General features: G+C 44.0%; 1 protein-coding gene across 2 annotated transcripts; it reads left to right on the top strand.

Moving 5' to 3' along the window:
- Nucleotides 1-335: 335 nt before the first annotated feature.
- METTL13 (methyltransferase 13, eEF1A N-terminus and K55) lies at nt 336-21,699 on the top strand. 2 transcript variants are annotated; one of them, XM_072648628.1, is made up of 8 exons: nt 336-766; nt 1,950-2,709; nt 6,869-7,068; nt 13,483-13,678; nt 16,915-17,082; nt 18,050-18,262; nt 20,857-20,988; nt 21,353-21,699. In XM_072648628.1, the coding sequence occupies exons 1-8, from the start codon at nt 614-616 to the stop codon at nt 21,625-21,627; spliced, it is 2,097 nt and encodes a 698-aa protein (XP_072504729.1). In that variant the 5' UTR covers nt 336-613; the 3' UTR covers nt 21,628-21,699. The 2 variants fall into 2 exon arrangements, with proteins under 2 accessions (XP_072504729.1, XP_072504730.1); XM_072648629.1 differs by lacking the exon at nt 21,353-21,699 and having other exon boundaries at nt 20,862-20,955.
- Nucleotides 21,700-24,214: the final 2,515 nt, after the last annotated feature.

Here is a 24,214-nt window from a genome sequence, read left to right as displayed (position 1 = left end):
AAAAGGCAGTGCCTGTCCTCAGGGAGCTTACAGCCTAACAGGGAGACCACGTGCAAACACGTGCAAAGCAGGCCGTACACAGAAAGGATAGGAGATAGGAGATAGCAGAGGGGAGGGGGATTGTGGGACAGGCTCCCCCAGGAGGCGGGATGTTATTGGCTGTCACTACTCTTCAGTTCCAGCTCTCCATCCCCGGGGGGGGGGGGGGGGGGGGGTCAGGGTGGACAGTATAAGCCCCGCCCCCAGCCCGGCGGCTGTCAATTACTCACCTAACCGGCCCTCCCTAGGAGATTTAGAGGCGGAGAAGCCAATGAGGTGCCGGAAAAGGAAAACGTCTGGCCAATGAGAAGCCAGGACGGTCTGGTTAACTGGCCAATCGTGACATGGCGAACCCGGAAAGAGTTGCAAAGCTTCTAAAATCGAGTTCTGAGAAAGTGCGGCCGGGATGGGGGAGGGAGGCTTCGGGCATGTGGGTCCTGAGCGCCGTGTGACCTGGCCGTAGTCTAGGCTCCGCGTGACAAAGAGGATCCGGAGGACAGCCCCGGGTCGGCCCCCGGGTGCCCACGGAGAACCGCGGAACCTTCGTGCCCTCGGAGAAGACTGGTCCGGGACCATGAATCTGCTGCCGCAGAGCTCCAAGGAGTTCGGGTCCGTGGATTACTGGGAGAAGTTCTTTCAGCAGCGGGGGAAGAAAGCCTTTGAGTGGTACGGGAGCTACCTGGACCTGTGCGGGGTGCTGCACAAATACATCAAGGCCAAGGACAAGGTAAAGGGGGGGCCGCCCCCACGTGTCCCCACGTGGGCCCCCACGTGCCCGCCTCTGGGCCCCCAGCCCCGCTCAGCCTTGTACATTTCACTCCGTACATTTCACCCCTGAGCCTGGGGCGTTGGGCCTGGTCCTAGCTGTTCACTGCGGGGGGTGGGGGGAGATTGTTAATAAAGTGGCCGTGGCGGGGGGAGCGGGGAACCCGCAGCTTCTCCGCTTAGCTTCCGGGAGCCTAGGATGGAGAGATCCCTGCCTGAGAATCGGGGTTCTTGAGGGCAGGGGCTGCCCTGTGCCTTTCTTGGTAATCCGGGAACTTGGCACGACATAGTAGGTGCTAAATAAATGCTTGTTCACCCTTCCCCTGAGCGGTTAGCATAGTCTGGTATGCAGTAGGAACTGACTAAATGCTTGTTCTCTCTTTCCCTTGAGTTTAGCTCAGCTCTTGGTACCTAGAACGCGCTGAATAAATGCTTGTTCTCCCTTCCCCTGAGCGGTTAGCATAGTCTGGTATGCAGTAGGAAATGAATAAATGCTCCTTCTCCCCCATCGTTTATCACACTGCCAGCCATGTAACGAATGTCTGTTGATTGTCCCCTTCCATTATATTATGAGTTCCTTGAGAGCAGGGACTGTCTTTTGCCTTTCTTTTGCCTCTCTGGTCCTTAGCACAGAGCCTGGCACCTAATAGGTGCTGAATAAATGCTTTTCCCCAGCTCTTCGCCCAATGATGACACATAGTAGGTGTTTAGTAAGTATTTGTTGACTCACTCCAGCCTCTTCATTTTACTCAAGTGTGATATGATAGAAAGAACACTGGAGTCAGGAAGACTTGAATTCAAATTTGGATTCAGACTCTTAATAGCTGTGTGAACCTGGGTAAGTCAGTTCACCACTGCTTGCCTCAGTTTCCTCATCTGTAAAATTGGAATAATAATACCATCAGGGTTATTGTGAGGATCAGATGAGATAATTATCTTTCTGTTCCCTGGAAGTAATCTCTAGTTTCTAACAGTACAGACAAGATGAGACTGATAATTTTGGAATCCTTAAATATATTCTTCACCATGATGCTAGCAGTCTGTCCTCCCAACTAACCATCATTGAGTTTCCTATTTGAAAAGATTTCTTCTTCGGTAGGTCTTCTCTCAGAAGAGCCCTTTTTTCCATCTTTTGTCTTTTCTAGGTGCTGGTGGTTGGATGTGGTAACTCAGAGTTGAGTGAACAGCTTTATGATGTGGGCTACCAGGATATTGTGAACATTGACATCAGTGAGGTGGTCATCAAGCAGATGAAAGAACGCAGTGCTAGCAGGCGGCCTCAGATGAGCTTCCTACAGATGGACATGACAAAGATGGAGTTCCCAGATGCCTCCTTTCAGGTGGTGTTGGACAAGGGTACCCTGGATGCCGTCTTGACAGATGAGGAAGAGAAAACATTGGAAAAGGTGGACAAGATGCTGGCAGAGGTGGGCCGTGTGCTGCAGGTGGGAGGCCGATATCTGTGCATCTCCCTGGCCCAAGCTCACATCTTGAAGAAAGTTGTGGGCCACTTCTCCAGGGAAGGGTGGATGGTAAGGGTGCACCAAATAACCAGCAACCAGAACCAGGCGTCAGAGACGGAGTCGCAGTTTTCCCTGCCTGTCTTTGCTTTCATCATGACCAAATTCAGGCCAGTTTCTGGCTCTGCCCTTCAGATCCTTGAGCTGTGTGCTCAGGAACAAGGCAAGCCTGTACGGCTGGAGAACACTGAGCGGCTGGTAGAGGCAGTACGGGAGCGGCAGCGATATGCCTGGTTGCGGAGCCAGCTGAGCCGCAAGACTGGACCTGGGAGTGTGTCCCTGGATTTATGTGATGGGAGCACTGGGGAGCCACGCTACACCCTGCATGTTGTGGACACCCCTGCTGTGAAGCTGTCCAGAGACAATCATTTTGCCATTTTTATCAGTGAGTTGAGATCCTTTCCTACTTTTCCTAATTGGGTTGCTTTTCAAGAAAATGGGGCCTGGGTTGTTGGGGACATGTATGTATGTACTTTTACAATAAAGTAGGTCCTAATGAGGGTCAAAGGAGCCAGATCAACATAGAGCTCAGGCTGGATCCCAAGGTCCTCTAGATGCTATAGTCAGAGGTGAATTCCCATCATTGAAGTATAGCCTGGTTTCCTTGGGTCATAGATCTAGAGCTGGAATAAACGTTAGACACCATCTTGTCCATCTGCCTTATTTTACAGATGAGAAAACTAAAGCCTGTAAAGACTAAGGGACTTGTTCAAGATCACACAAAGACTAATTATCAGAAGAAAAGTCATTTTACAGAGGGAAAGCTCCAGTCACTTAAATTGTCTTTCTTTGAGCAAATATTTATTAAGTACTTAATGAAGCTGAGTAAACAATAATAATAGCTAGTATTTATATAACACTTCAAGGTTTTTAAGGCACTTGACAAGCTCATGTTTTATTTTTACAATAACACTGAGAGAGTATTATCCCGATTTTAAAGATTGAGGAACTCGAGGCTAAGGGAAGCTAAGTGACTTGCCCAGGGTCACACAGCTAATACGTGTGATTTGAAATTAGGTCTTCCTGACTCAAGGCTTAGTGCTCTATTTATTGCACCACCTGGCTTTCATACATTGTATTTTTTTCAACATACATTTATTGAGCATTTAATGAAACTCAGTAAATGGAAGTGGGACTTGCGCTACAGAGGAAAGAGTGTTGGATGTGGAACAAATCCTGGTTGTGCCATTTGTCACCTGGGTGACCTTAAGCAAGGTCACTGAATCCCTTTGGGCCTCACTTCCTCATGTAAGATAAAGACATTGGACAAGCTGGCCTCTGAGTCCCTTCTATCCAAATGGAGATCTTACCCTGTCCTGTTTTCGCCACACTAAGATGCTCTGGGTAGACGCAGTATCTTTGCCTTCAGGAAACTTGCCATATGAAGGAGCGTCAGGTCAGTATGTGAACTGAGAGTGTAATAACAACTGACGTTTATGTAGTGCTGTTTAAGGCTTGCAGAGTGTTTTCTTCACAGCACCCCTTTGAGGTAAGTAGCACAGTATTGGGATTCGAACCTTGGTTTCCTAACTCTTCATTCTATGGTCTTTCCATTGTGCCATCTTGCCAACAGAGAGGTTCAAACCAGGGTTCTGGGGGTTAGAGAAGGGACTGTCCCCATCTGGGGATGAATGGAAATGGAACTGGAAGTGAAATTTGAAGAATAAGTAGGATCTTGACAGGCAGGGGTAGAGGAAGAAATATTCCAGTCAGAAGGCCTTCTGGGTTTTTGCTCATGGTGAGTAATCAAGTTTGACCTCAACATGAAGTATGTATAGGGAGATAACAGCAGCAAACATTTATCAGGTGCTTACTATGTTCAGAACACTCTGCTAGGTATGGTGTTGGTAGGGATGCAAAGTTGTGATAAACTACAGTCCCTGCCCTTATGGGGTTTAGTTTAGTCAGGGGAATAAAAAAAAAATTACCCTTAGCTTAAGTGTATGGTATTACATCATAGCTAAGTGCAAGTTATAAAGCAAAATGTTGTAGAAGATCTGAGGGTTGTGTTAGGGTTCTTATAACAAAGGATTTTTTAAATAAAAAGAAGAAAAAAAATCAGTAAAAGTGATCAGCGCATCAACAAAGTACTCATGTACAGTATTCCACCAATGGACCTCCACCTCTGCAAGAAGTAGGGGAGATGTTTTCTCATCTCCTTGGGACCACGTTTGGCTTTTATAACTTTGGTTTTGCTTATTTCCATTTCCGTTGTTATAGTCATTGTGTACGTTGTTTTCCAGGCTCTCTTTATTTCATTTTGCATTTAGGTCATCTAAGTCCTTGTTTTTCTGTGTTCGTATTTATTGTTTCTTACAGCATGCTAATTAATATTTTGTTAAGTTCATATACCACAGTTTGTTTAGCCATTCCCCAATCAGTGGGCATCTACTTTGTTTCTGGTTCTTTGCCGTCCCAGAAAGGTCCACTGTATGTACGTGGAGGGTGTCCCAAAACTCAGCTTAAATGGTTTAAAAGTTTTAGTGACTTACAACCACTCTAAGACTGGTGATACCTTGTACATTGGTGTGTGCGGAGCCTTGCTTTTTTGGCGTGTGTGCCTAAAATCTTTGAGGTCAAGCGGTGTGGGCATTTTGGTCACTTTATTTTCATCATTCCAGATTGTTTTCCAAAGTGGTTATATTGTCTCACCTAGCTGTATCAGCAAGGCACCTGAATGCCTGCTTCTCCCCAGCCCCTCCAGCGTTGATTATTTCCTTGACATTTTTGCCAGTTTTCTGGGTAAAAGTAGAATCAGAATTTTTTATTAGTAGCAATTTGGAACATTTTTTCAAATCGTCATTTTTGTGACATTGTTCTATTGGTTTTCTTTCTGTCTGCTTGGCGGCTTCTCCTTTGTTGGGTCTTCATCTAGGGCACGTTGTATTGATTGTGGTTGCTTCCCAAGGCTCTGTGCTGGTTTTTCTCTTTCTTATGGTATCTCACTTGTTGATTTTATTAGTTCCCCGGGTCCTATTATCTTGATGCAGATGATTCCCAGATCTGTGTAGCCAGTCTGGGCCTCCCTCTTGAGCTCTAGGCCTTTGTTATTAACTGCCTATCAGGCATTTCAAACAGGATATCCTGTAGGGATCTCAAACTCAGATAGCCAAAGTGGAACTCATTATCTTCCCCCCTAAATTGATCCTTCTTCCAAACTTCCCTGTTATCAGAATGGCACCACCAGGATCTCAAACTAGGTTTCAGCTTTGGCTTCTCACTCCCCTCCTTGCCCCATATAGATAATCAGCTACAGAATCTTACTGTTTCTTTTTCTACAGTCGCTCTTGGTGTGTTCCCATGTCTCTGCTCACACTGTTTATTACCAGCTCCTTCAGAACTATTGCAATAGCCTCTTTATTTTGATTTCCATGCCTCAAGTCTTTCCCTACAATGATTCATCCTCCACACAGCAACCTGAGTGATTTTCCTAAGGCTCAAAGTCTGACTGTATTACCCCCCTGTTTAATAAACATCAGTGGCTCTTACCATTAGGATCCAATATAAATCACTGTGGCGTTTAAAATTCTTCAATCTGACATCTTCCTTTACATGGCACACGTTACTGCCCTCCCTGTGCTGCACAGTCTAGCCCTGACTGGCTTATTTGCTATTTCTCACACGGGACTCTACCATCCCTTTCTCTTTGCCTTTGCAGTGGCTTTTCCTTCTGCCTCTCTCTCCTCATCTCTGCTGCTTAGTATTTCTGGCTGTATTTAAAATGTGGCTCAGATTGTGTCTTTGACAAGGAGCCCTGTCTCTTAATGTCTTCCCCTCTTGCTTCTTCTTCCATCTACTGTGTACGTATTTTGTATATCCCTTACAAGGATGTGTGCTCTTTGAGGGCAGAGACTTTCAGTGTCACCTTTGTATCCTAGCACTTCACTCTATACCAGGAACATAATACGTGCTTAATAAATGTTTATGATCGACTGAATGCTACTAGTAGCCTGCATTTCTTCTTTTGAACATCATTCATATCCTTTGACTGTTTATCTACTGGAAAATGGCTTTGTGTCCTATATAGTTTTTATCGCTTATATACATTGGATATCATATTTGAAAGTTTTTTTTCCTATTTGCATTAATTTTATTTGTACAAAAACATTTTGATTTCATGTAATTGAAATTATTTGTTTTTATCTCTTCTAATCATCTCTATCCCTTGTTTGCTTAAGGCTCTACTTCTTAGCCATAGTTGTAAAACCAGTCCTGGTCTGGTTCTCTTCCAAATGTTTTATGATACAATCTTTAATTTTCAGTTTTCAGTGGTATATCAAAATGTTGGCCTAACCCTAATTTGTGATAGATTGCTTTCTGATTTTCCCAGCAGTTCTTGTTGAATAGGGGGTTCTTTCCTGCATTGGACTTTAAAAGCTTAGGTGAGCCTTCCGCAAGCAGAAAGAGGAGGACAGGGCAGAGTTTTTTAGGCCCTTTGCTTCCCCAAGGAAGGCTGAGTTTCAGGCCATGTCATTGGGGGTACATCTTGTCCTTAGGTGTAAACATTGTCCCTAGTACCCCTAACATGGAGCCTTTTCTTACAGTTCCCCAGGGCCGAGAGACAGAGTGGCTGTTTGGCATGGAGGAAGGTCGGAAGCAGCTGGCAGCCAGTGCGGGCTTCAGGCGACTGATCACAGTGGCCCTGCACAGGGACCAGCAGTACCAAGGCATGGACAGCATCCAGGCTGAGCTGTCAGGGAAAGTCATGGAGCTGGCACCTCCAGGGCTGCCAGCCCAGCAGCAGGTAATGTTGCTGCCACAGCCACAAGGACCTTTCCATTGCCCCTGGGAGATCATATCGCCCTCATTGAGAACTCAAACAACTTGTGTTTAGATAATGCCTACCACCTATCTTCTCAGAGGTGATGCTCTGACAGTGTGACAGGAGAGTGAGAATGCACCAAGGAATCAGAGGAGATGGGTTCCAATCTAGCCTTTGCCATTTACTACCTGTGTGATCTTGAGCAGGTCACTTAGGGTCACGTTAGTATGACTCTCAGTTTCCTTGTTTTTCAAATGCTTAGATACTCTGAGGCCCATTCTAGCTTTACATCTCTCTATATAATCCCATTGTCTAATCTGTAGATTAGCCAGGCCCTTGCATTTTGCATGTTCTGTTCTTTTCCTAACCTTTTTGGGCTATTTATGACTCAAGAGCACTTTTGCCTGAGGGTTGGAAAGGCACATACTCAAAACTCAGCTTAATCATATCTAGTGCAGGTAGCATTTCTGTACTAGTTGGGAAAAGCTTGACCATTGGCCACAATTAAGATTTGATCATTTTTGTGCCGTCCTGGACCATCTTCGCTATGAGTAATGGATGAATATAGAAGCAAGGATTTTTGTGTTTATGTCACCAAGAGGGAAACGCAGGCAAACATCTAGTGCTGTAGTGGCAAATCAGGAAGTAGAATCCAGGTATCCAGACATCTGGTCTGTTTCTTTGCTTCTTAGACTGTCTTGTTTCACAAAACAGCTCATTTGTCTTTCTCGGCCACACCTTGGCATTAAGGTCTTTTACTTGCCAGTTAGGAATTCTTGGGAAGCTCTGGATGTTGTGGTTAGAATGTGGCTTTTTCTCACTGAATGGGAATACAAAATCAAGGGGTCATTTGATGGGTTATTTTTTTAGCTTGGCAAACACAAGCATTTATATAAAAGGGAGAAAAAGAGTATTATAAATGAAACCCTGCATCTCCATTGCATACAGTTTGCATGTCTTTTCAGAATTATATGATAAATTCCACACTCTACTTTCAGAGCTGTCCTGTTTGTCTTCCTAACCCTGCATCTGATGTCTTCAGTTTTTTAAAAGCTACGGTGACCCTCTTGTTTTTCTTTTGCCCCCTGCCAAGGCCATTTTTGTTTTCCTTTGCTGTCCCAGATCTTCCCACACTGTTTAAAAAATAAAACTGCAGCCATTGTAAGGAATAAGCACACTTAAATAAAACAGGTTTTCATCTTGGCCATGGTCAAAACGTGTCTCATTCTCCATTTTGTATCCATCACCTCTCTTGTCAGGAGTTGGGAAACATGCTTTATTTTCAGCCCTTGGGAATAGTGGCTGCCCATGGCATTGATCAGGTGGCTAAGTCTTTCAGAACTGTTTGTGTTTGCAGGGTTGTTGTTATTATATAATTATTTTCCTGATTCTGATGACGTCGCTTGGCATTATTTCAGATTTCTCTGAAACCATACCTTTAGTCGCTTCTTGTGGCACAGGATTATTCCATTACACTCATGTACCATCAGTTATTTGGCTGTTTCCCAATTGGTAGGCACCTTCTAGTCATCAGTTCTTTGTCATAACAAAAGGAGTTGCCATAAATGTTTGGATATATGGAACCGTTCCTCATGCTTTGATCTTTTTGGGGTCTAGGCCTAATTATTGGCAGCTAGGAGGCAGGAAGACTACTGGACATAGAGTTAGGAAGACCTCTGTTCTAATTATGTTGTAGACGCTTCATATCACTTAACCTCTCTGTCTCAATTTCCTCATCTGCAAAATGGGAATAATAGCACCAATATCCCAGGGTTGTTGTGAGGATAAAATGAGATAGGACATGTAAAGTACTTGGCAAACCTTAAGTCACTAGCTTTCTAGACTGCTTTCTAATTTTTCAAAATTCAAATCCAGACTGGATCCCAGTTTTCCTGAGAGTTTCATTGAATAATGAGCCTTTAGTCTAGTAGCTAAAATCTTTGGGTTTATTAAACACTACACTACCGTAGTCAGTCATTTGATCAGCAAACATTCAGGAAGCACCTGTAATGTTCCAGGCTCTGTGCTAAGCTTTGGGAATACAGAGAAAGGCAGACAACAGTCCCTGATCTCATGCGGGAAGACATAAAGCAAATAAATACGCACAAACAAACCACATCCTGGGTACATAGGAGATGACAGAGCAGAGGCACCAGAACTCGGGGACTGAGAAAGGCTTCCTGTAGGAAATGTGATTTTAGCTGGGACTTGAAGGAAGCCAGGAGATGGAGATGAGGAGAGAGGGTGTTCTGGGCACTTTGAGAGGAGAGAAGGAGTGTCTTGTTTGAAGAACACCTAGGAGGCCCTTGTCACTGGATCAGGAGTACATGGGAGGATGTATGGTGTAAGAAGACTGGAAATATGTATTGAGGCAAGGTCATGAGGGGCTTTGAATGCTAGAGGATTTTGTATTTGATCCTGGAGGTGATACTAGAGTTTATGGAGTAGGGGAGTGACATGATTGGACCTTTACTTTAACAGAGGTGGGGACCTTGCTTTAGGAAAATCACTTTGATGGCTGAGTGGAGGATGGATTGGACCGCAAAGAGACTTGAGGCAGGTAGACCTACCAGCAAACTATTGCAATAGTCTAGGTGTGAGGTGATGAGGGCCTGTATCAGGATGCTGACTGTCAGAGGAGAGAAGGGCATATAGTTGAGATATATTAAGAAGGTAAAATCAATAGGCCTTGGCAACAAATTAGATATGGGAGGTGAGAGATAGTGAGGAACTGAAGATGACACTGAAGGTTGAGATCCTGTAGGATAGAGAGGATTTTGGTGTTTTCGGTAGTAATTGGGAAGTGTGAAAGGGGAAGGGATTTGGGGAAGAGATTATCAGTTTAGTTTTGGACATGTTGAGTTTAAGATGTCTGCATGGCATCCAGTTAGAGCTGTCTCAAAAACAGTTGGAGATACAAGACTGGAAGTCAGCAGAGATTTGGGGGTTGGATAAGTAGATTTGAAAATCATCAGCGTAGAGATGATAATTAAATCAATAGGAGCTGATAAAATTGCCAAGTGAAATAGTATAGAGGGAGAAGAGCAGAGGGCCCAGGGCAGAGTTCTGTGGGATACCCACAGTTAGTTGGCATGACCTGGATGCAGATCCAGCAAAGGGGTTTGAGAAAGAGTGGTCAGAGAGGTAGGAGGAGAATGTGGAGAGAGCAGTGATGCCAAAACCTAGAGAGAAGAGGGTATCGAGGAGGAGAGAGTGACGAGCAGTGTCAAGGAGCAACAAAGAGGCCAGCGTCACTGGGTCCTTGGCTACATGGAGGGGCGTGAGGAGATTGGAAGGCAGGAAGGAGTCGGGTTATAAAAGGCTTTAAAAACCAAACAGGATTTTATATTCAATCTTGAAGGTACTAGGAAATCCCTGGAGTTTATTGAATAGAGGGGCCATGTGGTTATTACACTTGTGCTGTTGTAAGAACACTGTCCCTGAGAGGAGGATGGATCGGATAGTTACAGTGGTCCAGGCATGAGGTGATTAGGGCTGCACCAGAGTGTTGGCAGTGTCAGGAGGGAGGGAAGGCACGTCTGAGAGGTGTTGTGAATGTAGGATCAATAGGAGTTGGCAGTAGATTGGGCATGTGATATGAACTAAGGAGGGGAGGATACCTAGGGTGGGAACCTGTGTGACTGGAAGGTGTATTTGTGGGGTGAGAGCAAAGATAATGAATTCCGTTTTGAACATGTTTAAGATGTTTATGGAACAGCCATTTCTAGATGTACAATAAGCTGTTGGAGATGCGAGACTGGAGTTTGGGAAAGAGGTCAGGGCTGGATAGATAGATAGCTTTTCAGATTATTTATATAGCAATGATAATTGAATCCATGGAAGCTGATGAAAATGGCATAGAGGGAGAAGAGGAATGGGCACAGCACCCAGTCTTGAGGGATACTCATGTTTTAGCAGACATGACCTGGTTGTAGATCCAGCAAAGGAGACAGAAGGAGCAGACAGACAGGTGCAGGATGGGGCAGTGTTACAAACATCTACAAAGAGGAGAGGAACAGGGAGAAAAAGGTGATCATAGGTGGCACAGGATGCAGAGAGGCCAGGAAGGGTGAGGACTAAGAAAAGGCCTAGCGTTTGGGGATTCAGAAGTCATCGGTGACTTTGGAGAGGGCAGTTTTGATTGAGTGATGAGGTCAGAAGCCAGACTGCAGAGAGTTAAGAAGATAGTGAGAGAAAAGGATTGTTGGGGCATCTCTTTCAACTGGATTTCTCACAGAGTTAAGCCAGAAAAGGGAGGTGAGATATAGGGCAGTAGCTAATGGGGAATGGATGGATTAAATGAGAGCGTTTTTTTTAGGGATGGTGGAGATACGGGGTGTATTTGTAGGCAACAGGAAAGCAGCTGATCTATGGGGAAAGACTGAAGATATGTGCAAGAATAGGGATATTAAATGGTGAGTGTTTTATCCACAGAAACTCAGAAACTATCCTTGAAGAAGTTATGGGGTTGTGTTCTGAGCTGGTGAAGAGTATGTATGATGTGTGAGCCATGGAGTTTGTCATTTCTTTTCTTTTAACTCTGTCACTTAAATACGCCTCTCTATAGTTATGTTCTTTAGTTTTGATTTCTAGTGGCATAGTCAGATATTTAGTTTCACATATATATAGTACACATATAATGTGTAGATATGCATGTATGTGTGTATGTGTGTGCGTGCCTATCTATGTACATATATAGGAGATAAGTTATAGAGTAATATTCCTTTACAATTCCAGTAACTTAAGAGAAGGAAATGGCAAATGACTTCAGCATCCTTGCCAAGAAAGCCCAAATGGGGTCGCACAGAGTCAGACACAACTGAAAGGACTGCACAACCACAAACACATTTAAAGCTTGGCTCTTATGCCCCCTCTTTCGTGAGACTTTTCATGCAGCTGTTCGTCTGTCCCATCTGAATTTACCTTGTATTTGCTCCACATATATTTTATATGACTTACATGTGTTATTCCCCTCATTAAAATGTGAGCTCCTTGAGGGCAGGAACTACTTCATTTTTTTCTCTGTATCCCCAGCACCTGCTCTAGTGACTGACACACAATTGATGAGTGCTCGCTTGGTTCAGCACATCATAACTTCTTCATCCATTTCTCCGTCCTTGGATGTGTTTGGTGCATCCAGGTTTGTTTTGGTTTTTGCTGCTATATTCTAAATTTCATATGAACATTTGTTTAATAACATCTTTATGGCATCATCCTAATAATGTAATTCCTGAATCAAAGATTATGAAATTTTGCATAGTTCTTATCATTTAATGCAGCATTACTTTCCCAAGAGATTTTATCCAACAAGCAAATGTTGAGCATCAACTCTATAAAAGGTGCTTAGTGAGAAGGTTGGAGTGCAAAGTACAAATAGCTCTTGTCCACAAGGAACATAACATTCCACTTGAAAGATGCAGCCTGTAAAAAAAATAGCCATTGTTTAGCTCAGGTGGGTCTGAGAGTTCCCTTCCCACAGTGCAGTTTGCTGTCCATCCAGCTTGCCCATCCTTTTCGGTGGCCTCTTGCCAGTGCACCACTCAACATGCTGGAGGTCTTCCTTGCTTTCTTTGACATCCCAGTGGAGTAGTCTGACCTTTGTCCTATCATCTCTTACTCCTGGCATAGGACTAGCCTATCAGATAACTATATATGTGATAAATTGACAAGGGAGAAAGCACTAACCAGGAGGGGTATGTGGTGTTTCCTGAAGGAGGCATGTGGTGAACCTTATTATGAAAGCTGGATTCTAAGGTCATGTGAAGTTGGGAATACATACATTCCAGGCACAGTGGCAGGAGATAGAATGATGAATTCAGAGAATAACAGCGTCAGCGTCTGAAGGGGAGTAATATATGTTAAAAGCCTGAAGAAATCAGCTCGAGTCAGATTGTGAAAGACTTTAAATAAGCCCAGGTGAGTTTGTATTTTGTCCTAAAAGCAAGAAGCAGTCACTTGATTATGGAAAAAAAAACAAAACCCAAAACTTGTACTTTAGGAAACTTGCTTTGGCAGGAGAAATTGGAAGCCAGGAGTCCAATTAGGAAGCTTTCACTGTAGTACAGGTGAGAGGTGATGGTACCTTAAGCCAGCAGTGGTGGCTGTGGAAATAGAAGATTGCACCAATTCTCATCTCTACCATTATTATAATAATGTGTTAATAATAGTGTTATTTCTCCATGATAGTGGTATCTCCAAAAGTAATAGTATTTCTCCATAATCCTGCTACAGTTGAATTTTACCATTTTAAGCTTTCTTCGGTTTTCTTCTACTTTCTTTCCCCCTTCACTGTTTCCACACGCACATATACAGGAGGCGAATATTGTCTCTCTGACTTTTGGGGGTCAGCTTGGTCCTGTGAACCACCTTAATTCCATTTCCTGGTTTTACCTTCAGGTGCCTTTCTTATCTGTGGGTGGAGATATTGGGGTCCGGACCATTCAGCACCGAGACTGTAGTTCCTTGAGTGGTGACTATGTCATTGAGGACGTCCAGGGGGATGACAAGCGCTACTTTCGCCGTCTGATCTTTCTTAGCAACAGGAATGTGGTACAGTCGGAAGCCAGGTTGCTGACTGATACACCTCATCGAGGTAAGGGTCCCACGGGCAGGATGGTGGGGTGAGGGTGGGCATGGCATGCCCATGGGCTTGGGGTTGATGGGTTGGAGAGAGCTGGGAGTGTGTCTATTGGATAGAACAAAATGTAGGACTTAGAGGAGGGAGCTGATAACTCCAGATTTTCCCTCTTGTCCCACATCAGGGGTGACAAAGGATCAGGACAGTGGTGTTTGCCCTGACCTCAAATGAGGGATTTCTCAGCCATGATGAAAAGCAGGGATATTTACCAAAATAAAGATACTGCCTCACATCTTTTTTTCTGGGTAAATAGCCATTTTATCAATAATGCTAGCATTTTAACAAAATAGGTCAGTGGCATTCTCACATCCAAAGGCAGTCATGGTGGTAGGCCCATGGTTTATATATGCCCTTGGAAAAGTGAGCGTTCCAGAGGGTGACAGTCAGCTCTGATTGGTTAACAAGTAGTGTGAGAGTGAATATTACAACAAGGCTGCCTCATGTTTTAAAGAGCTTCTCCTCTAGGCGACTTCAGGTATTTGGGAGGCAGATCATCTCACTGACTACCTGTGACTTTTCTCTCTTCTGTCTTCTTTTCTTCCATCTACATATTATTGAAAGAGAAACTTAGCCTCAAGTTTGCAGAATTGTTGACTTGGAAGAGATGATAGAGGTCACCTATTTTAACGTTGCTCTAATGCAGGATATTATTTTATAACATCTAGCCTCCTCTGCTGGAATAATTCATGCAACTCGTTGCTTTACTGAGGCAGTTATTTAGTAGCAATTCCAGAAACGGAATTTAGCATCCTGATTTCCTAGTCTGAAAAGTGTCCTTTCTGCCATACCACACAGTCCTATATCTGGGTCATTCAAGGGGGTTATGGATTAAAAAAAAAATCTAATAACTTTTCATGGTCATGTATTTGCTCTTGTTCTGATATAAGGCTGCTTGTGGTAAGTCTTGGACTTTAATCTAGTCCAGTTCAAATGTATTTTTCACTTTCCCTCTTTAGCCATTTGGTAGCTTTCACAGAAGGGGCCCCTCCATTGCCATGAAGTTGAAATGTTTCCCTTCCAGTTTAGTTTTAGGACTCAGTAGACAATTGATTTTAAAAGTTTTAGTTGAAAAACAAAATAACCAAAAGCACTTCTTTCCTTTTAGAACATTTCAGCTTTTTCTACCTCAGCCAAGTCACTTGACTCCAAATTATTCCCACTTCATAATCTCTAAAATGAGATAAACAAGGCTGCTTCTGCCTGACTTGCGGAGATGTTGGTGAGGACACATGAAACCACATGGGAAAGTGATTTGAGGGCTGTGATGGTGAAATACACTAAGCCCATTAAACAGATCAGCTATCTGTGATTTGGTTTTTGATGCCATCACTCCCCTAACTGATGTTATATAGTCCTAAGGATAAACAGGCATTGTCTGTTGACGTGCTGTGTAGGGGTCATGTAGGGGGTGCAGTGGGTAGAGTGCTGGACTTGGAATCAGGAAGATTCCTTTTCATGAGCTCAAATCTGGCCTCAGATACTTCCTAGCTGTGTGACCCTGGGCAAGTCACTTAACATTGTTCACCTCAGTTTCCTCTTCACCAAAATGAGCTGGAGAAGGAAATTGGCAAACCATTCCAGTATCTTGGCCAAGAAAACCCCAGATGGGTCATGAACAGTTGGACAGAACTGAAATGATTAAACAACAATAAATAGGAGACATACTGACATTTCAGATTTCCGTACTACAGCTGACTATCACCCAAGATACCTCGATTGTTCAGAGACAGCCTTTGATTCCCTAATGGAGAAGCTCCCCAGCCAGTTTTCCTTGAGATTCCCTCATCAGTTCTTAACATCTGATTCCTCCTGTGCTGGAAATAAAATGAGCTTCTGGCTTTCCCCTCTTCTCCAAGAAATATTTCTCAAGCAAGACTTCCCTTGTCTGGCGCCAGTCTCTCTACTGTGCTATAGTCATGTATTTTTTGGTTATCTCAAACTGGATATCCCACAGGCATCAAAAACTCAACATGTTCAAAACAGAATTCACCCTTCCTCCAGTCCCTTCCCTTCCACCAAGTCACCTAGGCCACAATGAGGGGCATTCTGATTCTTTACTCTTATCCCCCCTCACATCCATTCCATGGCCAAGTCTTGTCATCTCTGCTTTGACAGCATCTCTTAAATTCACACAGCCACCACCCTAGCGCAGGGCCTCCTTGTCTTTCACTTGGGCTACCTCGCCAGCCTCCTAGCTGGGTTCTCACTTCAGGTCTCTCCTCACTCAGCTGCTCAGGTGGTTTTTCTGAAGTAGGGGTCTGGCCATGGCACCACCATACTCAAGGGTCTCCAGTGGCTCCCTGTTAATTATTTCCAGGATCAGATATAAACTTTGTCATTTCAAGTACCTTCCTACCTTTCCAGTCTTCTAAAAGGCACAGTAGGATAAGCATTGGCCTTTGTGCAGCTCCTCACACACAGTACTCATGCCCTGTCCACAGGCCTTGGCATTGGCCTTTTTTACCCAGGAACCCTGAGGGTCTTCTCCCAGTTTGATTTTTTTTTTTAATTAAAGGGGCCATCCCTTGAGCAACTACTTAAAGAAGCCTCTTCATTGAATGGGTGTATCTCCCTCAAAGTGAGAATGCTATAAAGACCTTAGCCTGAAAGGGTCAGAGTCTCCCATTGCATCCTGGGCCATCTCCAGTCTTCCTGATGAATATCAGGTCACTGGACAAATGGCTCAGGAGGAGAAGGTGAGGTTGGTGACCTTGCATAGCCCTCCCTCACTCAAATCAAAGTCAACTGCAAGTCATATCATCATGTGGATGTCATGGTCCTCTTCAAAAATGAAGGACAAAGGCAACAACAGCCGCCATACACAATGCTCATGTCCTGTCTACATGCCTTGGCATTGGTGTCCCCCATTCGAGGAATGCTGTTCTCTGATGTCTACCTCTTAGTTTCCCTAGCTTCATTAAAGGTTGGACTCAAATCTTACCTCCTATAGGAGGCCTTTCCTGGTCCCCCCAGCTGCTAATGCTTTTCCTTCCCTGATTATCTCTGCATGTGCCTTCCATCTACCCAGATGTGCACACATGTTGTCTCACCCATTAGAAGATGAGCTTCTTGAAGACAAGGGCTGTTTTTTGCCTTTTTTTTTTTTTTTTTGCGGTATTACTGGTTGTCTGGCACATAATGAATACTCAGTAAAAACTTGTTGACAGATTATTGCTCCCATCATGCCTTAGGCCAAAAGAAACGGAAAAAGGATAAGAAGAAACTACGGCCAGCTGATGTGCCAGAAAATCCCCCTGTGTCTGCAAGTCAGTGCATTGATAAGAGTTTTCTGTGCTGTGAACACCACAAGGCCATGATTGCGGGGCTTGCCTTGCTGAAAAACCCAGAGATGCTCCCAGGTGAGAAGGAGAATGAATGAATGGATCTGGGAGAGGGAGTGCTGCCTAGAACGTTGTGTTTGTATAGGGAGTGGCCAAGTTGAAGTGTCCTCATCTGTAGAGGAACAGGGCCTGCTTCTGACATGTATCCTCTGTGTGTGGTCCTAGGCAAGTCACTTAACCTCTCAGCGGCCCAGGCAACTCTCCAAGAATAAAAGTTACAGAGAAGTTGTTGATTCTCATTGGTGGAGGGAATTTCCACACTAGGCATTCCCCATGCCGGTAACTTCACAGGTTCAGACCCTTTTGCCCACAAATACGGAGGTTGCTTCGGTTAATTATATGCACATTTGATTAACCAGCATGTTGATATCTGGGCACAGTTTTTTGGCACATAATGAGCAGTGAAATGCTTTTTCATTCATTTCTTTGTAAGGAAGGTTAAGATAGAACATTCTGTCATCTCACTTAAAGAACAAATGTTCAGAGTTGTACCAGTAGCTTCTGTGCCTTTTTGAGAATGATATGCGTAGACTGGTGAGCAGCTGAGTATTGTGTATGTGTTTGTTTGAACAGTGCATCCAACTCCTCTTCCAGATAAATGAATGTTCGGGTTATTTTAGTCTCATTTATATAACACTAAAATGGCTACACATTAGTCATTTATTTTTGAGTTCCTATCTTTTTTTGCTTACCTTACAAACATTTTGAGCCCTTGAACTTGGCAGAATCTCCTCAATGAGATCAGTAATTACTCAAAGGAGTTTGGTCTAACCATCTGCACAGGAAAAACAAGTGGATGAAGAATGTTCTTTGTTCAGACCAAGGGTGGGGAACCTGTGACCTCAAGGCTACATGTGGCCCTTTAGGTCCTCAAGTGTGGCTCTTTTATTAAGGAGATTTATTCCCCAGTCCCCAAGTTCCCCAGGTTTGGCTGGGATTTTCTGTGTAGGGGATAATGGACTGATGTTTCACTCTCTCATCCCAGAGGCCTCGCTGTCATTGCTGGTGGTTGGCTTGGGTGGCGGGAGCCTGCCCCTCTTCATCCATGATCACTTTTTGAAGTCTCATGTCGATGCCGTGGAGATCGACCCTTCCATGCTGGAGGTGGCTACCCGCTGGTTTGGCTTCACCCAGAGTGACCGGATGAAAGTTCACATTGCAGATGGCCTCGACTACATCACCAACCTGGCCAGAGAAGGTAATGGCCTAAGGAAACTTTGAGGGGAGGGTGTCAGAATTCCTTGACCTGCTAGGAAAAATGTTGTGTTATTCACCCCGTACTTGTGGATTTCTGTTCTGACTTAGGGATGAGCCCATCAACCCCAGCCCCCTAGAATCTACATAGCTAGGTGAGTAGTCGGCCAGATGGGTAGGGCATTCCTTGGGAAAATGACAAAGGGATGGGCCAGAGATACAGCAAAACCCCATTAAGTTGGAGACCTATGAAGTGGAATCTGGAATAGGGGCAGGGCTAAAATTCACCTTTGCTCTAGCAATGAGAAAAAACCCCACTTCATTACTGGTGATAAAAGAAAAATATGCATTTGGCATTTCTTATAATCTTTAGTTGCCTGATGCTACTGACTCTCAGGACTCTCAGTTGACTCTCAGGAATCTTTAGAAAAAAAACCTTGAAAAAGGCAAAAAGAATATCCAGGTCATTGGTTCTCCTGGGGAGCAGGGCCACATTCCCAAGGGATGGCTCTTTCTGCTTAAGGTAGGAATCCTCAGGTATATGCCACCTCCTTACTACATGTTCCATATTCTCAGACTGAAGGTGCCTTCTCTGCTACCTGATGTCATCCTTGGCTTCAAATGAGTGGGTCAAGTAAATGAATTGGGTTGAAAGGATGGAGAAATTTTTGGTACTGAGATGGTTAGGAATTATCTCAAATTTGGGCACAAACTCAGTAATCAAGGGGGCATAGGGACTGCATCTGTGATTTCTTGACCTTCCAGGTAAGGAAACTCTGTCTACCAGGGAGATCAGCATCTTCTCGTAGAGTTGGAGCTTTCAGTCATTCCTTCTCCATGAATTTAAATCCCCCATGCCTGGAACACTCTCCCTCTTCTGCTCTACCTACCAACCTCCCTGGCTTCAAGTCCCAACCAAAATCCAGCCTTCCACAGGAAGCCTTCCACCCCCTCTTCATTCCAGTGCCTTGCCCTGTTAATGATTTCCTATTTATCCTGTGTATATCGTCAGTTTTCAACATTTGCATGTTTAGCTTCTCTGCCTTCAAGCATTGGTGTGATTTTATTAGTAACCTCATTTGCACTTTCACGTTGGCAGCCATACACATTGGCAGTGCTGGTATCCTGCCTCCTCTTGCCCAGCTGTGCTGCTGGGCTCCCCATCACCCTGTGGAAAGGGAGGTTAGAGATGACAGCTTCCTCTTCTGCCCTTTTTACCTTGGCTTCTTCTGACATCACCACTCCTGCCTGTCCCCATCCTATCCAGTGTTACCTCTCCTTCGCCCTGCATTGATGGGTTATCTCATGGTTACTGTCTTAGGAAAAGTGCATGTTATCAGAATTAATGTTTTGTTATAAAGAATCATTTGCAGGAAAATGTATTTTCAGCAACATCTAGTGAAAGACTAGATTAGGTATTAGTGTTCTTGGGAACCTGACCTGTTTCTCATAGGTTCAGTGTATCAACATTTGGATTTTTGATTTTCACACTCTTTTCTAGTAATGTTACCCCGGAGAAAGGGAATATTTGTTTGCATATTGTTTTCCCCATTATACTGTAAGCTTCTTGAGGGCAGGGACTGGTTTTTTTGCCTCGTTTCGTGTCCGCAGTGCTTAGCACAGAGCCTTATACATAGTAGGCACTTAAATGCTTGTTGATTGATGGATAACTATTGTTCAAGTAACCAAGTAGGATATGTTGACTTACATTGCAGAACATTTCCTACAGAAAAACATATCCAGAGCTTCCTAATTTAAATCTCCACTTCCTAGTTGAGCATCTTTGCCTGAAGTATAGACAGCTGTTCATTTCTTTGTTACAGTCTATTGTTGGGTACCTTTCCCCAACAGTTTCAGTTACAATGTAGTCACATCATATCCTCTGTGTATTCCTATGAGATGCAGTCTAGCTAGTGCATAGAGAGGTGGACTTGGAGTCAGAATGACCCCGGTTCAAGTCTCTTACTGTGTGAAACCCTAAGCAAGTTGCATAACCTCTCAGTTCCCTCCCCACCTCCACTCCCACCCCTCACTGATACTCTGAGTCACGAATACTCTAAGATCAGATACTGATCTATATTGGCTGAGTGAGTAAACTTCTTACCAGGCCTTCCCTCTACTAGTGAAGTAATGACTCATGGTGACAGCTAACAGTGTAACATCATATAATGCTTTATGTTATATCATCTTACTTGACAACAACCCTGTGAGGAAGGCATTCTTACTACTATTTTTCAGGAGAGGAAACTGAAAAGCAAGGAGAAGTTAAGTAACTTAAAACACTCATTGAAACAGTAAGTGACTACAGCTGGATTTGAATTCAGACCTTCCTACCTCTTTAGTGCTTTATTGACTACATCACCTACCTGCCTCTAAATCACAGGCTTATTTTTAAATGTATTCATGTAGTTTGTCTGCGGCAGATACTTGTTAACAGCATCTACTTCCACATATGACCTTTTCCTCTCCTTACTTCCTCATCCTTCACCTTTTCCTCAGGCCAAACACAAGAGATAATTGTTACAGGAATTCAAGGAATATTTTATTAGCCAGATGAGATTTTCCATTAATTGTGGGCCAATTTTTTCTTCTTCCCAGCACAGGCTCTCTATGATGTCATCATGTTTGATGTAGACAGCAAGGACCCAATGGTAGGAATGAGCTGCCCGCCTCCAGCCTTTGTGGACCATGATTTTCTGCAGAATGTCAAAAGGATCTTGACCCTAGAAGGTATGGGCAGTGTAGGGTGGCAGTGAAACTAAGGGAAGAGGCTCTTTTCTCATCTGATGGGAGTGCATGCTCTTTTACCTCTTGCTAATTGTTCCTTCTGGCCCTTTAGTTCACTGGAGAGGCAACTAGGCCTGGACTCAGGAAAACCTGAATTCCAATCCAGCCTCAGACACTTACCAACCGTGTGATTGTGGCAGGACACTTAATCTCTGCCTGGAATGGGAATAATAATGGCACCTACTTCCCAGGGCTGTTGTCAGGATCAGTGGGATAGTGTAAAAGTGCCTTACGCACCTTAAAATGCTCTACCCCAGGCTGAAACCTCCCCTCCCCCTGCCCATTTTCTCTCTTCTCGACCCTCAAGGTGTCTTCATTCTGAACTTGGTGTGTCGAGACTCGGGGCTGAAGGACTCGGTGCTGGCTGGACTCAAGAAGGTGTTTCCCCTGCTCTATGTACGGCAGATCGAGGGCGAGGTCAATGAAATTCTCTTCTGCCAGCTGCAGTCCGACCATAAGGTGGCTACCCCTGAGCTCCTGGAGATGGCCCAGGCCATGGAAAGGACACTTAGGAGACCAGGGAAGGGCTTCGATAGCACATACGTCCTATCGGACATGCTCAAGACTGTGAAGATTGTCTGATGACTGAGGGCATTGGAGAGGAACAACCTAATGGGTCTTTGGGGACAGAAACAGAAAAAAAACCAAAAATGATTTGAAAGCCTCTTGCTTCTCTCTCGTCTTCATAGATTTACCCTCTGTTAGCCTCTGGTCCGTAATTGTTGGGACTTCAGCTTGCCCTGGGTCTGGGAGAACAAAAGAGGGCCTCTGCCTTCAGTATTTTTTGGTATTTGGGCTCTGACCTCCCAGAATTCCCCACTGAGCTGTCTGTCCTCCCTGGTTCTAGTTAAACTCATAACAGAGGCTACAAACCCTGGGTGTTAGGGAAACAGGAGTCCACGACCAGCATTTACCAAGTGCCTTAGGACCACTGATGCTTAAATGAATCAGTTACAGTTAATGGGTTTTGGATTCTGTCTGATAGATCTTTAGGAAGATCTCTTGTTCACTGAATTCAGCAAATGTTTCTCAGGTGCCTTACTTTTTATACAGCACTGAGCTGGGCGTTGATGGAGACACAAAGTTTTGGTAAGACATGTCCCTTGCCATCATGGAGTTTATGGTCTAGTTGGGCCCAGAGACCTGTAGTGTATCCTCTCACTCACATGCATCTCTTTAACACACATGAAATATATGGGGCAAATTTCAGTGAAGGCTTCATGAGGGAATGGCATTTGAACTGGATCTTAAGGAATGTGTAGGAATTCAACAGATACAAAAGGAAAGGAAAGGGCATTCTGGACACACAGAACAACAAGCAACGGCATAGAGAAGGAAGAGTACAAGGCCTGCTTAGAGGGGAGAGAGGGTAGAGTGTGAAGTGTATGAAACAATGAGATGATGGTGTGCGGGTAAGGGATGGTGCCAGATTGTGGAGGGCCTTGGATGCAATGCAGTCATCTTCATCGGCTCACTTGTACTCACCCTAGATATCCAGTACATCGTCATATCTTGTTTACCTTCTCAGTGCCTTGTGGACACCCCTTTTTCTCTAGATACATGGCTGCCCTCTGTAACAGGCTCTCATCGCCTCTTTACTATGGCAGTTGCCTCCTTTGGCCTCCCTTATTCATCTCCTCCTACTGCAATCCATTTTCCGTTCAATTGCCAAATTGACCTTCCTCTTTAAAACCCAAGTTTGATCATGTTAATAAATTCTAGGGACTCCCTCTTACCTCCAGAATCAAATGTAAAATCATCTGACATTTAAAGCCCTTTACAACGTGGTCCCTTCTACTTTTCTAATATTCTTACTTGACTCTCCTCCACTGTTTACCCAATACTCTACTGCACTCTACTATTTATCCAACGGGCCTGTTTGCTCTTCATACCCACTACTCTCATCTCCATGCTCAGTGGTATTTTCACTGGCAGGCATCATTCCTGGCAAGCTCTTCCTCAGCCCTAATTTTAACCTTTCCTAGAATCCTTTGAGATTCAACTCAAACCTCACCTTTGGCCAGATGCCTTTCCCTCTGAGGGTACCTTCTATGTTTTTTCTCTGTATCTTCTATGTACATTGTTAGTTGAATGTTTTCTCCCCTATTAGAATGTGATCTTGAGGGCTGGGGCCATGTTTTTGCCTTTCTATGTAGTCAGTACCCATAGTGACACATAGTAGGTGCTTAATAAATCCTTACTGATTGACAAGAAAGGCAATGAGAGATAATTAGAATTTTTTGAATGAAAGAATGACAATGAAGTCTGTAGATATGAAAGACTAGTTTGTTAGAGTATACAAGACATTATAAAGGGGGTGGATTAGGAAAGTATTATAATAGTCAAAGGCATTAATGAGAGCCCAAAGAGGTTGGTGGCTGTGGGAATGAGAGAGACAGAAGACACAGGCTGGGGCTTAAAATAAGACTATTTCAGCGAGACAGCCACATTTCTGGAAGAGTGCAGACAATAATCTGGCTATTTCTCTTGCTTAGCCCAGTGCCTAGTACATAGTAGGTGCTTAATAAATGCTTCCTATTGATGTGGCTATCTGTGGTCTGGCACCAAACTAGTTTTTAGAGATGAAAGTCAACACAGTTCTTTAGATTCAATTTGGAATTCAACTAGATTCAATTCAATCTTTGAGGTCTTTTGTTAAGTCCAACCTCATTTTACAGATGAGATTAAATTACTTGCCTAAAGTTCACACAAGTGGTGAGTGGCGGAGCTGGAATTTGAATCCAATGTCCTTTGACTAAATCTAAGATGCCATTTTACCATGTCAACTTTTGGATCCCAAAGAGCTGGGATCAGATCCTACCTCTGCTACTTCCAGGATGGGATTTGTGACCGTCACTGCCTCGGGCATGTCTGAAATAGTAAGTGAACTGGGCTCAGTGAATGACCTTTGTGAAATGAGTGCTTGATCACCCCTAAATCTATGACACAGTGATGAATGGTGGATGATAACCTAGTCCATAGCCCTTTTACAAAGAAAGCCCAGAGAGTTTCAGTATCTTCTTACCTGGCTGGTAAAAGAACATGGGGTTCTAAAGTTTTTCATTTCACACTTAGAACCTTACACATTTTTAACTTTCGTTTTCTGGCCTAAATTTTCCTTTTAGGGAAGACCATTTGTCATTATGTGTTCGGAAGAGGTAACAACTCA

This window comes from Notamacropus eugenii, chromosome 2, assembly GCF_028372415.1.
Source record: "Notamacropus eugenii isolate mMacEug1 chromosome 2, mMacEug1.pri_v2, whole genome shotgun sequence".
Lineage (NCBI taxonomy): Eukaryota > Metazoa > Chordata > Mammalia > Diprotodontia > Macropodidae > Notamacropus > Notamacropus eugenii.
The sequence above is the reverse complement of the archived record's forward strand: the minus strand, read 5'-3'. Positions and strand labels throughout refer to the sequence as shown.

Excerpts from the sequence above, each read along its gene's own strand:
- METTL13 (XM_072648628.1), top strand. The coding sequence starts at position 614 with ATGAATCTGCTGCCGCAGAGCTCCAAGGAGTTCGGGTCCGTGGATTAC. Across the intron at positions 767-1,949 it reads ACATCAAGGCCAAGGACAAG|GTGCTGGTGGTTGGATGTGG; the intron begins GTAAAGGGGGGG and ends TGTCTTTTCTAG. Across the intron at positions 18,263-20,856 it reads CACCAACCTGGCCAGAGAAG|CACAGGCTCTCTATGATGTC; the intron begins GTAATGGCCTAA and ends TCTTCTTCCCAG.